A 15666-nucleotide genomic window follows, 5' to 3' on the forward strand; every position below is an offset into this window, starting at 1 on the left:
TTCTTGATTTTGGTCTCGATGTCTTCTACCATAGTGCTTACTCCTGAAGGTGCCCCTAAAGCAGCTCTCAGTTGAGTGTTCACTCTCTGTTTCTTATTGGTAGTCTCTAATATTTAAAAAGGCTTATAATTCTCTTCCTATTATGTTCTTATCTTCATGCCATCTAAGGCATCTGAGTTACTTCATTCAGATGGTTTTTCTCTTTTATGGATCACCAGTGTGCTTTCTCCTTGGTTGATTTAGAACCTTTCTGTTTTAAGATAGGACAGTGAGATATTTGGAGATTTGTATGCTGGTGTGTGTTTACCTTTTCTTTTTTTGTTATCTACACCATGCTTGTTGCCTACACAAATGCCTTCAAGGTGCACAGCACCGACTGCTGACTGGTGCAGCTGTGTTTCTTTGCATTTTATAAATTCTATAATAATTGCTCTTAGATGTAGTTGTAATGTGGAAACTCCTGCAGTGATGTGAATGCTTTTGCTGTATTATTTGCTTTGTTAGAGAGTAAAGGCAAAGACATCTATTTTTCCTATCTTCCCTCTTTTTTTAATTTATTTTTATTTTTTTAGAGACAGGGTCTCACTTTGTCATCCAGGTTGGAGTGCAGTGGCTCGATTATACCTCACTGCAGCCTGAAGCTCCTGGACACAAGCCTTCTGCCTCAGCCTCCCGATAGCTAGGACTACAGGTGTGCACCACTATGCCTGGCTAATTTTTTAAAAAATTTTTTGTAGAGGCAGGGGTCTCACTATGTTGCCCAGGGTGGTCTTGAACTCCTACCCTCAAGCAATCCTCCTGCCTTGGCCTCCCAAAGTGCTGGGATTACAGGCATGAGCCACCGAGCCCAGCCCTTCTTTGTTTTAAAGCTTTAAATATAATTGTGCTGAGTTTTAAATGGTATGAAAATATCTGGTACATTTCACTCCATTAGAAATTCTCAGCACCTTTTTCAGAATATTAATAGGCTAAGAGTAATACTATTTGAAGCAAGAGAATGTCAGGAGGGAATAATAATGAGCCATGACTAAGGAGCTGTTTTTATTTAAATTTTCAATGTTCATTATAGTTTCAGAGGTTCTGTCTTGACTGAAGCATTTAATAACCATGAGAAAGTGAAAATGCATTTTTAAACATGAATTTTGTACTGTATTCCATGAAGGTATTGTGAAAAGCCATTGTTTTCTATGTGGTAACTGATCTTACCAGGGTAGATTAATTTAATTAATAAACTAGTTTTTACAATTAAAGTGTAATTGGAAGAATAATTCATGAACATGCTGGCTGTTGCCTTAGTGTTTTGGCTCTGATGCAGCACTACTGTCATCAGTGGGTGCGTTGTCCTGAGAGTCCCTCATTGTGGCACCAGTAGATGCTAAAGAGCTATATAGGCTTGACCTCTTTTGGTTGACCCATAGACACACTACAACTTCAAATATATACTTTTCTCTGAGTATATGTTCCTGTATTTGGATATTCCTTAAAAAGTATGACAGTTTCTTTCTTTTTTAATGGCAAGATATTTTATTCCCAGTGGTTTAAAAACATTTGCTTAAGAATTTAGAAAATATTCATGGTTCCTTTTGTAAAGTAGGAGCATATTATTGACATAGTGAGAGAGAAGCTCATCCATAAACCTAAGGATATGAGGGTTCTGGCGCTGGAAAATAAGGCTTCTCTTTAAATGCTCCATTGTAGTGTGGAAACAAAGCACAATACTGTAAATGCCTTCCTTTTTCCCCATCTGTTCCCTGCCTTCATCCTAAGTGCGGTTTGTCTCAACAAGTTTTTCATTCCAAAGTTAATACTTTCAAAAATAACTGGTCTTTTTTATATTATTCATACCTGAGCCAGGATTATTATGGTAGATTTTCTGTATGGCAGGTTTTCTGTGGCCTGGCAACATTTCAGGTTTGTCCTGGCTTATTGGTGTATAAGGTTTTGGTATAAGAGTAAAATTGACTGAAGAGTTCCTAACCTCAAAATTGTCTCATAACAGATTACATAACTTTGTAGGTCAACACACAAAATATGTTCAGATCATATTTAAATTTATTTGGGTCTTTTATACTTAGCATATGGACTTCTAAATATGCATTACTCTATCTCTTAGATAAGAAATCTCTAAAAACCAAATAGAATTCCACATTTATTAATAGAAATTGGAACACATTTGAACACCATAGAAGAGGGATTCAGAATCATAAGGAAAGCATACCTGTAGTGTTTGTGGGCATGAATAAAGTTCAAGGAATGTAATGAAGTCATCTTGTCAAAATAGTGCTTTAAATTTCAAGCAGCCTTTTTGGAGGTGAGGGGCAATTTAAGGCAGATTGTCAGTTTTCTTTTAAATGTTTGCAACAAAATACTACTTTGTAGTTAATCTCTCTGTACTTTTCAGAATACTTTCTTAGAAGATCTTTCATGATAGCAGGACAGCTACCATAATGTTTCTTTGACTTGCTCGAGGTCACATTGCCACACTCAGTGATATGATATATTAAGAGACAGGTCACATACCATAATTTTTAAAAAAGACAACACTATTACATTGCTATTAGGGGGCCAGGCGGAATAGTAAATTATACCAAACTCAAAGTCAGGTGACAGGCTAAAGTGAACAGCTCCCCTACAATCTTTTCTCTACACATCTGCCAATGTGACCTTTTCAAAAGGTAAATCAGATCGTATCACTCCATTGCTTAAAACCTCCCAGTGGCATCCAGTTGTTCTTAGAATATACTTCTCCCCATTCTCTCTCTTCTCTGCCCATGCTGGTCTTTCAGTTCCTTCAAGATGCCAAGCTTATTCCCACCTCATGGCCTTTGAACTTGCGTAAAGTTACACCTTTATAGAGCTTTTTAAAAATAGTTTGAGTAGAGAGTGCTGTTTCTTCTGCATGGCTGACTATTTCTTGTCAAATTCAGGCATAGTCTGATTGCGTGGTTATTAGAGGTATGGATTCTGAAGCCTGACTGGCTGGGATCAAGTTATTTAATTTTTCAGTTTCTTTAGCTATAAAAAATTGGATAATATAAGTAAATACACCTCTTAGTGTTGTGAAGATTGAGTACCTACACATAAAGTACCTCATATATAATAAACATTCATTAAGTGTTGGTGGTTATTCAAGTCTTACTCTGATATTGATCTCCTCAATGAGACCTTTCTTGACCACTTAATCTAAATTAGCCACCTGGTCCCCAGGCATATAACACTTACCGTTATCTGAAATTATTTTATTATATATTTATTTACTTTCATTTATATGTTTCTCCCACTATAATGTAAACCCCGTGAAAGCTGGGGTATTTTCTATCTTTTGTACTCCCAGTGCCTAGAACAGTGCCTGATCAGTAAATATTTGTTGAGTGAATTAATGAAAGTCATGTCTACCCTAGAAGGTTGTCTCGGGTACCATAAAACTGAAAAGTTTTTTTTGTGTTGCTTAGTGAAGGGAACATGTTCCCTTGTATACCTAACACCATTAGATTATGCGCAAAGTTATGGATATCTGGCAGGGGCTAGTTGGGAAAAGTGTAGAGAAGTAGTCAATAAAAGGGTTGAGCTTGGGGATAAAATACATATTTTACTTCTGTTTTTATTTATTTCTACTTCCAGCTGGTGAGTTCATGTCCCTTTACATAAGCCCTTGAGATTACTTGTGTCTTTAAGTTTGGTGACAGCTGGTTGCCCCTCAGCATTATAAAGTTACAGCTTTATTGAGCTTCTTCTAAAATAGGGTGAGTAGAAAGTGCTGATATGTAATTAGATACTCAGCTGTATATGATAATTTTAGGAGCCAGAGGGATGGTCCAGGATCCAAAGTAGGCCACCTGAGACTAGGAATTCTTGAGTTATCAACTGAGTTAGGTTTGATAGCAATTTATCATTCCCTTACTTTTTTTTTTTTGAGACAGAGTCTAGCTCTCTTGCCCAGGCTAGAGTGAGTGCTGTGGCGTCAGCCTAGCTCACAGCAACCTCAAACTCCTGGGCTTAAGCGATTCTGCTGCCTCAGCCTCCCCAGTAGCTGGGACTACAGGCATGCGCCACCATGCCCGGCTAATTTTTTCTATATATATATTTTAGTTGGCCAGATAATTTCTTTCTATTTTTTTTTTTTTTTTTTAGTAGAGACGGGGTCTTGCTCTTGCTGAGGCTGGTCTTGAACTCCTAACCTCGAGCGATCCACCTGCCTCGGCCTCCCGGAGTGCTAGGATTACAGGCGTGAGCCACCGTGCCCAGCCCATTCCCTTACATTTTTAACTCAACTTCTTTCTCATACTCTCCCTGCTTTTTTCTGTCATTCTCTTCCTATTCTTACAATCTTTATTGTCTATTTCATTCTGTCTTCATTTCCCTGTTTTCTTTCTCATGTACCTTATGAAAACCCAAATGACATTTTCGTTTTTGGCTTTGGCCCCTGGACCCAACATACAAAGTCAAATTTATCCCCTCAAATAAAATTCTTCTTCTTTTGCATGTTTTTGTTAGCAAAATACTATTCTAGTGGTCACTCTGGCTTAGAACTTTGGAGTCATCTTGATACCTCTCTCTCCTCCATCCTCCACAACCAAATACAAACACATCCTATCTCGTATAAATCCAGTCTGCATTCATTCAGCATTAATTCAACAAAGATTTGAGTTCCTATTCTTTGCCACGTTATGTTGTGTGGCAGTTCCTTCTACATTAACTAACCAAATTCATGGTCTCAACACGTTATACTTTCCCTAATGAAGTAGCTTTGTACCCTCGCCCTCCCCCACGTCATATTTCTCTTTTCCAATTGAGTATATTCTTCACTGTCATATTAATTTTTTCGTACTTCAACCATATGATCTGCCAAACTGGATTGGCCTTTCGAACCATACTCCACATTTTCTCACAGCTGTTTTTGTTCATATAGTTATGTCTTCTGGTAGAATATAAGGTCCTTGAGGGCAGGAACTTTGTTTTAGTCACTGTAACCCCCAGCACCTAGGACAGTACCTGGCATGTAGTAGGTACTCAGTAAATACTTACTGAAAGACTGAGTGAAAAATACACGAATCCTGTCAATCTTATCCATTTTTTAGAAGACTATTGTCAAATACTATTGCCTCTCAGAAAGCTTTTTCTGATCTTCTCTGTATTTCTATTTAAACATAGATACCTACGTGTGACAGAACTCTCTTTCTTCTTTTTTTTCCCTGTATCTGTGTTGGTTTTATATATATGATGTGGTTGTGAGGTTAATATACATAGTAAATTAACAAATACTATTCACCTCCTAAAGAGGCAGTGTTACATTGTTACTGTTACCCATTTTGTTGGAGGAAGAGGAGAAACTTGGATGAATGACTCCCTGTATAATGATCAGGACGAGCTTAAGTGAGCAAAGGGCAGATAATTTATGGACCATCAGGGTGTTTGTCACCATTGGTTCCCCAATTAATTGAGAATTATATTGATATCTATAAGTCTACCTACCCTGCAATTTTACTATAATACTTTGAGGCAACCACTTAAAACTCAAGTTTCTTCTGTTATTCACCTCCATATTTCTAAATATGTGTATACTTTGGTTTCTTGATTCAGCAGTTTTAGGCCTTATCTATTGACTACCTATTATAGTAGAAGAAAATTTAGTTGTCTCATAGCTCCCTTCCTTTCTGCCATCTTCCCAATGAGGTTATATTATAATTTTTGTTTAAATCTAGTTTAGTGTTAACATTATTATTGTATAAATGTATAAATATTAATGCTTAGTCAAATATTATATTATGATTTTATTTACCTTATTTACCTTTTCTTAGATAATTTTTTTGTTTTTCTGGAACTGGTAATTACCTGTATTGTCTACGGCCATACCACCCTGAAGATGCCCGATCTCCTCTGATCTCAGAAGCTAAGCAGGGTCGGGCCCGGTTAGTGCTTGGATGGGATAATTACCTGTATTGAAATTTTTGCTTAATTTTATTTATCAGTATCCTGATTCTTCCCATACCCTTTGAGGTTCTCAAGTACAATTTTCTACGTGGTTAAACCTGTTAGATAATTTATCTGATTTTTTCCCCCTGGAGATTTCCTACTGGTGCTTCTTATCCCCCTGCTCTAATCTGGACTCATGGCTTTTTTAGCCTGCTGTTGAGTAGTTGCCCTAGTATTTATCTTCACCTTCATTCTAGGAATTGTGTTTCTTTCTGTCCTGTGTTGGAGCTCCTGTTAATTGGATCCCATGTCTTTTTCTTTTTTTTTGTTTAGTCTCTAGTTTTGGTGGAATATATCATGGAATAGCTTCCTGAAAAGTTTACTTGGGAGGCAAATTTTTTTTATCACTTGGAACGCCCTCACACTTTATTGGTAGTTGTTAGGTTGTGTAAGCAATTCTAGTTTGAAAATATTTTTTTCTCAGAATTTGAAGGCATTACTCCACTATCATTTAGTTTCCAATGTTGTTTTTGAGAAGTTTGATGTCTTTTATTATTTATCACCATTTTGTGAGTGAGGAATTAGGACAGGGCTTAGCTTGGAGATTCTTCTGCTCCATATGTTGTTAACCTGGGTACATGTAGTATTAATTGGGATCACTTAGTGGCATTCAGCAGGTGACTAGGCTTGTCTGGAATGTTTAGGATGGCTTTGCTCACATGCCTGACACCTAGGTGGTGATGTCTGGAAGGCTAGGCTCAGCTGGACCCCTCTGCCTTCCTGTGTAGTCTTGAGACATTCTCCTGTGACATATACAGCAGGGTAGGTGGACTTCTTACAAGGGAGGGACAGGGCTCCAGGAGACTAAGGTAGAAGCTGCCAGTTATCTTAAAGTCTAGCCCTGGAACTGGCATATCATCAGTTTCACTGTACTCCATTGGTCAAGGCAGAGGCCAGCTTAGATTTAAGGGAAGGGGAAATAGACCCCACCCACCCATCAGTGAGAGGGAGAAGAGGGAATTTGCAGCCATCTTTAATCTGTCTCACCAGTCTTCCATGTGCTTTCCATTGTTTTGTTATATTTTTCTGTGTCTTGTACTCCTTGTTTTCAGATGATTTCCAAGATGAAGAGGGAACAGAAAGGCCTTTTCTTTGCCATCTTTAGAAGTCTTGTAGTTTTTAAGACAGCTGAAGATGATGGCGCTGGTAGTGACAGAGATAAGGGCAGTTAGTTAGCCAAGACTTGATGTTTTCCTCATCTTCTGCAAGCCCTAGGGCAGTACCTAGAATATATATAGTAAGCTCTCAGAAGTAGTTGTTCAGTTGATTTGAATTCCTTCATGTCAGATTTTACACACACACACATACACACACACACACACACACACACACAGATCTGCTTAAGACAGTAAGAATTTTCAAGGTTTGGTTTATCTGCTACATTGAAAATAAATCAAGGCAGTTAAAAATCTGTCCAGCTAAAAGGAGGTTCATTAATTGATTAAAAATAATTTTTATACAGAAAAAGTTTTTTTCAGAAGAACCATACCATTTGGTTGCATGAAACCACCTCTTTGTCTTTGGTCATAATAAAGAATCCTGCTGGTACTTAACTTTTTAGAGTTATCAGTAATTGTGTGAGTGCTTCCATTTCTCTAACACATTTTGTGCTGTTGCTTCCAGTTACATATGTTGCTCTGTACTGGCAGAAGGCATGCAGCCCAAAAGGGGGTGGGGTGGAGAAAAGATGAGGCAGAATCAGGCCAGCAAGGGAGGGAAACAGATGGGTTGTGGGAGATGACCCTGCCCCCATGTTGTTTTTCTTCTGGCTGCTAAAGATTGATGTGAATCAGCAGCACAGAAATTAGAGTTAGTGATCCTTTGATGAAAAAGAATGTTTGATCTTGCACTTAGTAGAATTATAAATTTATAACACTAAAATATGCAAATTTTACAGTAAATAATATTTTAGGAGTATTCAGGAATTGGTGCAAGGGATTTAACCCACAGTGGCCATACCTCAACATTTTGGATCTTGTCTCTACATTGTCATAGTTTAATGGGATTTTCTCTTGTGGGCTGTTTCAAAATGAGTAGAGAGTAGAGTGTTTGCTAAAGAAATAAATCTTTCCAATGTATATATTTTATGCTAAATTATTTTCTTTTGTCAGGCTTATATTTAACTTCTGGTCTATTTCCTAAGGTCAAGGTTAAGGAAACCTTGCTTTATGTCTCACCAAATCTTCCGTTTGTTCTAAGGAAGAGTCTTATTTTTTAAAAACATTATAAGAATGTTATCAGATATACACAAATATAGAGAGAATGAGTATGATGAATTTCCATATACCTAATACCCAGTTTCTGCAGTTATCAACATTCTGCCACTTGTTTCATCCATTGCTACTCCCCACTCCATGCCCCATGGTCTTTATGGAAGCATTTTATTGTAATACAATTTAATATTAGTGTTTTAATGGATATATCCTGAAACTTTTGAAGTTCCTAAATTAACAAATACCACCATAGCATATAATTTACCCAATAAAAATATGTGGTAAAGTAAGTGTGTGTGTCTATATATGTAATGTATATATAAATTGTAAGTGACCTCTTTAAGCCCTTAAATAATGATTCTGTAAATATGGAACTTAATTACTAAGCTGTTAAAATGAATTCTGAATGAAACACTTGCTAAAACAGTTTTTCAGATTGCTTTTTCTTTTATTCTGGGCAGTGTTGGGCACAATCATGGTTCAGGTCTACAGAATTTGATATTTCTTTCTGTCATCTATAAAAAATGTATGTGTTCTAAGAAACATCACTTTTTAACCTTTACATTTCTAGAAATACTGGTTATATGCACTAAGTGCATACCAGAATCACAGACTCATGCAGTTAAACTTCATGCTTCATTAGAAAAATCATGATATCATGTGACACATATCTTGAGAATAGTAACACATGTAAATGTCAAATATCTGAATTCCAGCAATAAAGATATATATTATTCAAAGTAATAGGAGGAAGGTTATTCTGAATTAGTGAAAAGTAAATTTAAGAACATTTTAAAGAATATAGCTGAGTGTAGTACCCCACATCTACAGTCCTAGCTCCCACCTACTTGGGAGGCTTAAAATGGGATGATCACCTGAGACCAGCCTTGGCAACATAGTGAGACCCCATCTATTTAAAAAAAAAAAAAAAGAGGCCAGGCACGGTGGCTCACGCCTGTAATCCTAGCACTCTGGGAGGCCAAGGCGGGTGGATCGTTTGAGGTCAGCAGTTCGAGACCAGCCTGAGCAAGAGTGAGACCCCCGTCTCTACTAAAAAAAATAGAAAAAACTGAAAATATATAGAAAAAATTAGCCGGGCATGGTGGCGCATGCTTGTAGTCCCAGCTACTCAGGAGGCTGAGGCAGGAGGATTGCTTGAGCCCAGGAGTTTGAGGTTACTTTGAGCTAAGCTGATGCCAGGGCACTCTAACCCAGGCAACAGAGTGAGACTGTGTCTCAAAAAAAAAAAAAAAAAAGGAATGTATGGTTTTATTCTTTCAAGCTCAATGAATAATGAGTTAACTTAGTAAATTATTTTTTGCCAGGCTCTATTTTAATTATTGTGTTTAAAAAATATAACATTAAATTCATCTCTTAACCACTTTTAAGTATACATTTCCATGGTGTTAAGTATATTCATTCACATTGTACATCAGAACTCTAGAACTTTTTCGTCTGAAACTCTATACCCGTTAATCACTGTTTTCAGGACATTTTTAATGAAAAAAATAACTCATTTGAAGTGAGAAATAATTTATTAACTTAATAAAATTTGACGTTAGTCTCTTTTGTAATCGTGTAAAGCATTATACATTATGAGATAGTATATTAGTTTTTCTCCTAATGTGGTAAATACTGTTAAATTGCTGCCACTCGTTTATTCTATCCACCCCACCCCCACCCCCTGCCAAGTATCATAAAATTTTACTTAATCTCACACCAAGCTCTGGTATCACAGATATCAGTTAAATCTCAAATAATGGGGATTTGCTGTTTGGTTAAGGACCTTTTATATGAAACTATGATTCTAGCCCACCAGTTTAGCTCTGGAACTTCAGTGGTATGAGGTTTGCTGGTTCCTGTCCTTGGCCTTATTATTCTTATTGTTTCTGTATGTTTCATGCAGTCTTCCTTGTGTCATCCAGATTTTCTCCAAGACCTGCCTGTCTTGGTCCTCAGATTTTCTTTATGCATCTTTCATATGCTTCTCTCTTTGTGTAGTCATTTAGTCACCAACTATTTATTGAGTGCCTGTTATGTGTAAATACTGTTTGCAAGGCCTATCTACTGTATACATAGTTGTCACAGTTAAATTTCTCTGTTCTCCTCCCACCCCCAATAGAGTGCACTGGCATCATCATAGCTCACTACAACCTCGAACTCCTGGACTCAGGTGATCCTCCTGCCTCAGTTCTCCTGAGTAGCTGGGACTACAGGCATGCACCATGACGCACAACTCATTTTTCTATTTTTAGTGGAGACGGGGTCTTGCTCAGGCTGGTCTCGAACTCCTGAGCTCAAGCATTCTTTCCTGTCTCAGTCTCCCAGAGTGCTAGGATTACAGGTGTGAACCACTGTGCCCAAATTTCTCAGTTTTCTAATGAGAAATATGAACTCTCATAATCCCTAATGATTTAACAACTGTTTGTTAAAAGCCTGTTACTCTGTGTGAAACCACTTTTCCTAGGTCCTAGGGCTGAAGTTTTGATACCATCTTCTTTCTCTTTTCCTTTTGGACTCACTAAGATTTTGTTTTTTTTTAAAAAACACACGTTCCAAGCCATCATCCATATGCATGCATGCATGTGTGTGTATGTGTTTATGTTTATCAGGGTAGAGAAAGGTATTGAGGACTGCTGCCCTAAGGTTAGGCATCAAGGGGGTCCTTAAGTGTCACAAAATTGAAGTGTTTTTAGTCTGAAAAGGCTCCTGTTAAAGGAAACAAACATTCTCTTTCAGATTCAGTGGAAAAGAGTACTGAGCCAAATGGATTAATTCTATATAATAGTTTTTTTCCAATACAGAGACATGGTTTAAACTATGATAAATCATAGGCAAGAGGGAAAAAAAAATTCTTTGAAGGTTAGATTCTGAATTTTCTTAGTAGATATTTGTTGTTTTTACTTCCTAAAGTAGTTCAGACCCTTAAAAATCCCTTTTCCTAAGTTTGTCCATACTACCGCTGAGAATATTGAGTTCCCTTTACTGAGTTCCAAATATTTTTTTCCTTTGTTTTACTCAAGTCTTCGTCCAGCTTTTTTTTTTTTTTTTTTTTTTTTTTGGAGTAGAGAGTCTGTCTTACTATCTTTATTCTTAATAACGTCATCCCCCATCTTAATTGCTCTCATCTGGACATTTTCCAAGCTAGTTTATATTTTATGAGGTACATCAACCGGAACTGCAGTCAGGTTTGGGCACACTATATTGCCTTACATGAAGGTAGAGTGGAATGGTCTTTTTAGTTTTCAAAGCCTTTCTTCATTTTGTGGCTGTTCAATATTTTGTTAGTTTCTTCATCTGAAGCAAATTAGACTAAAGTCCTCACCAAAGTCTGCAGGGAACTCCCAGGGAATCTCCCTTTATAGATCAAAAACTATAGAAACTATAGCCTTTTCATTATAAAAGCAATAGATATATTTTAGAGAAAATTTGGAAACTATAAGAAAGTAAAAAGAAAGAAAAATTTTTTATTGTCCAGTCAAACAAAATCCCTGTTTTGTGTTTTGGTATACTTCTTAAAGTCTTTTTTTCTCAGTGTAACATTTTTGTATATGAATATGCATTTTTATATTTTTTCTTAAACATGACTTTACAATAAACATTTCCCACATTAGAAATGCCTTATAAAAATTATTCTTAATAACTGCATGGGATTCAGTGAATGAACACATTCCTAATTCACTTAAGTACTAATTCTCACGTTGAAAAATTTTCCTGTTGTATGTATTCTTTGTCATGTTTAAAGACTTATTCTTCTTATGTTGCCAGGTATTCTTTTTTATTTTTTAATTATTATGGGTATGTAACAGCTGTATATAGGTGTTTTGTTTTTAATATGTCAGTCTTGCATACTATGATTAAATATTCATGTAGGTTAAAATATTTGGGCTAATACCTGTCACCACACAGACATCTCTATTTTGACATTTCTTTGTGGAATCTAATGACTTGGGAATTGTTTTTCTAAAGGAATTTTCTCCCTCAGATTATATTGGTACAATACGATACTTGAGTATGTTGTAGACACTCATTAGCTGCTATTTCTCCAGATATTTTTCCCTTGGTAGTTGGAAGGTCATCTTTATCTCATAGCTATTTCTCCTTGACTGCCATTGCCTTTTGTCCCATTTTATGTGTGTGTGCTGATTTTATTTCATTTCTTGTCCTCTTGAATGACCTTGTTGCGGGGGCGGGACAGTATCACACTTGAAATCTTGTGCATTCTGTGAGCATATTTAATAATGATGTTAGCTTACTTTATAAAAAGCTTTTAAGTATAATAGTAGTTTGGCCGTAATGTAATTTACATATTAGTATTCAGCATGTACTAAATGGAATAGTTTCTTCATGGTATCATCTAAACTTTTTGTCTCTTCTTCCATTTTCAGGTTGCCATCACGAAAGCCAAAGTGGATTTCTCCAGTGTGGTGTGCCTGCCCCCTTCCGTCATTGCTGTGAATGGGCTGGACGGAGGAGGGGCTGGCGAAAATGATGATGAACCAGTGCTCGTGTCCCTATCTGCAGCACCCAGTCCCCAGAGCGAAGCTGTTGCCAATGAACTGCAGGAGCTCTCCCTGCAGCCCGAGCTGACCCTAGGCCTCCACCCTGGCAGGAATCCCAATTTGCCTCCACTTAGTGAGCGGAAGAATGGTGAGTAGATATGAAATTATTGCATTGCCTAATTTGAACCAGGATCTTCATGTTTATAATATTATAGGTCCTTTATTTCATGTCTTTTGAAAGTTTCTTATTATCTTACTGTTTCTTATAAAATAGAGAAATAGCAGTTAAGTTTAGGTGCTCACTGTAAGCCCAGCATTTCCTGCCTGGATTATTATAATTTCTTTCTAATTTGTCTTCCTACTTCTCTGCTTCCCCCACCCCATTCCTTCCACAAATTCATTAATTCATTGTATATGTTTATTAAATATTAATGTATTATAAACTGTACTAAGATTACGGATTAAATGGTAAACAAGCCCCTAACATTAGGAAGCTTTACCCTATCCTGTATACCTTGTCAGAGTAATCTTTTAGAACTTTGTAGCTTAATACTTTTCAGAGATTGTGCTATGGGATAAAACAAAAGCGAAATAAATTTCTTTGCATGGTTTACAGGGCTTTGTAGGATCTGATCTTTCTTTAGGTTCTTCTGTTATCATTTCCCCACTCCTAGTATTTATTTGCTCCAGCCTATTAAACTACATTTAGTACCATTTACAAACCATGTACTCATACCTCAAACTTTTTTTAGTTAAAAAAAATTATAATTTGTTATGAAATACTTAAGATTTGAAAAAACGGTATAAAGAATATAGCAAATATGTGTTCAAGTACCACCTGACTCATATAATATTGTTTCTCATTGTTTAAACCCAAATATATATATAAGAGAAAACTATATTATATGTATTCTTCTGCAACTTGTGTTTATTGTTCAGTATTTATTTTCCCTGTGAGTTATTAAAGATATTCAATATTTTATTCTAATTGAACCTATTATCATGTATTGAATAGTTCTACTTTTTCCTACTGATCTTTCATGCCAGCCATATTCTGTTTCTGTGTGTGCATGAGTTAGTTTTTAGGCTCTCCTCTGTTTCATTATTCTGTCTCTCTCACTCTGTGTCAGTACTACCTCATTTTAGTAACTATTGCTTAATAATTAGTCTTGCTATCTGTTAGGACAGGTCTTTCTTGCCTTTTTCTTTTTCAAAGTTGTCCTGGCTATTCTTACGCTTGTAATTTTCCATGATATTTCTGCAAAAAAATACCCATTGGGATTTTTTTTCTAACATTTTATCATGAAAAATTTTAAACATATAATAAAGTAGAAAGAGTTTTATAACGAATGTATGTGTCCATCTTTTAGATCCTATCATTAACATTTTATAATTGCTTTATGACATATTTTCATCTGTCCATTGATCCATCTTATTTTTTGATGCATTTCAAAGTAAATCACAGACTTCCTATTATTGAAGCATAATATAAATATAGAATCACATACAACTTGTGTTCTTGTTGAGTTATTACAAAGTGAATACACCTGTGTGTAACTATTGCTTAGCGAAGAAATAAAACATTATCAGCACCCGGAACCCTCCCCCCATGAGCTTCTTCCCAGTCAATGCTCTTTCCTGTCCAAAGAGAAACTACCATCCTGATTTCTAACACCATAGTTTAGTTTTGCTTATTTTTAAGCTTTGTATAAATGGAGTCATACTGCGTGTCTTCTATTGATGGCCTCTTTTATGTTTTTGAAATTCGTCTGCATTGAATTGTGTGTGGTTGTAGTTTATTTCCATTGCTATGTAACCAATCCATTTTATGAATGTACTGAAATTTATTTGTCCATTTTACTATTGGTGGATATTTAGGTTATTTTATTTGGCCACTATTATGAACCATGTTGCTATGGAATTCTTGTATATGTTTTTTGATGCAATTGTTGGGATTTTGATTTGAAATATATCATTTATAGGCAAATGGAGAGAATGCACACTTTAAAATATTGGGTCTTCCTGTCCATTAATTATTTTTATATATCCAGTTAAATAGGTTTTATTTAATGTCTTACACAGAGTTTTATGACTTTCTCCATAAAAGTCATACAAATACTTGTTAAAGTTTATTCCTGGGTACCTTTTTGGGGTGCACATTGTAACATTATAAATGGTATATTTTTATAAATATTTTCAGTTTGACGCTGGGGTAGAAATGTCAAGCCTTTATCATTATACTTTATCACTCTATATTGTGATTGGAATTCTCCACTCATCAATGAGTGAGACTTTGAAACTGAAATCAGACATTTCTACACTCCTCCCAATACCCTTCATTGCCGTCCTGTGAGGCTAATGATGGTTCTCACGATGTGGCCCTGGTATCCTCTCTGACTTCATTTCTTACTGCTATACCCTACCTCACTGTACTCTGTTCTAGCCCCATTGACTTTCTTGCTATTTCCTGAACACATCAAACATGGTCTTGTCCCAGGGCGTTGTACTTGCTGTGCCTTCATTGAAGTTCTTGTATAAACGTCATTTCCTTAGGGAGGCCTTCCCTGCCTGTCTTCTTTAAAATAGCACCTCCTGGTACTCTCTATACTGCTTTGTTTTTTTTTCAAAGCACTTATTATTGTCTGTCATTTTATAGTGTGTGTGTGTGTGTATGTTTAATACATTTCCTGAGGGCAGAAACTTTATTTTGTTCAGCGGTATATACCTGACTCCTGGCTCGTAGTAGGCACTCAATAAATATTTATTGAATGAATAGATAAATGGTTTACTTGTTTGCTACAGTAGATATAAGAACTGTGTTTTTACATCCAGATAGTAGGTAGGTCTCAAGCAGTTATTTGTGTCCTTTTCTTATTTTTAATTTCCACTCTTTCCCTCCCCTGCCCAAGATGGCAGAGACTTCAGCTTATATGCTAAAGGGAAAGAGTTAATCCAGAGGGAAAGGTAGAAGAAACAGA

At 36.3% G+C, this 15666-nt stretch overlaps 1 protein-coding gene across 4 annotated transcripts in view; it reads left to right on the forward strand.

Annotated features, from left to right (window-relative positions):
• MRTFA (myocardin related transcription factor A) overlaps window positions 1–15666 on the forward strand; it is a 181449-nt gene that overhangs the window by 52566 nt on the left and 113217 nt on the right. For all 4 annotated transcript variants that reach the window (XM_045554845.1, XM_045554844.1, XM_045554846.1 and 1 more), the window contains one exon: window positions 12575–12836. Coding sequence is in view for 1 of the 4 variants with exons in the window: in XM_045554840.1 (XP_045410796.1) it covers window positions 12575–12836 (262 nt within the window). In the remaining 3 variants the exon portion in view is untranslated. The remainder of the gene's footprint in view (window positions 1–12574; window positions 12837–15666) is intronic.

This window comes from Lemur catta, chromosome 6 (assembly GCF_020740605.2).
Source record: "Lemur catta isolate mLemCat1 chromosome 6, mLemCat1.pri, whole genome shotgun sequence".
Classification (NCBI taxonomy): domain Eukaryota; kingdom Metazoa; phylum Chordata; class Mammalia; order Primates; family Lemuridae; genus Lemur; species Lemur catta.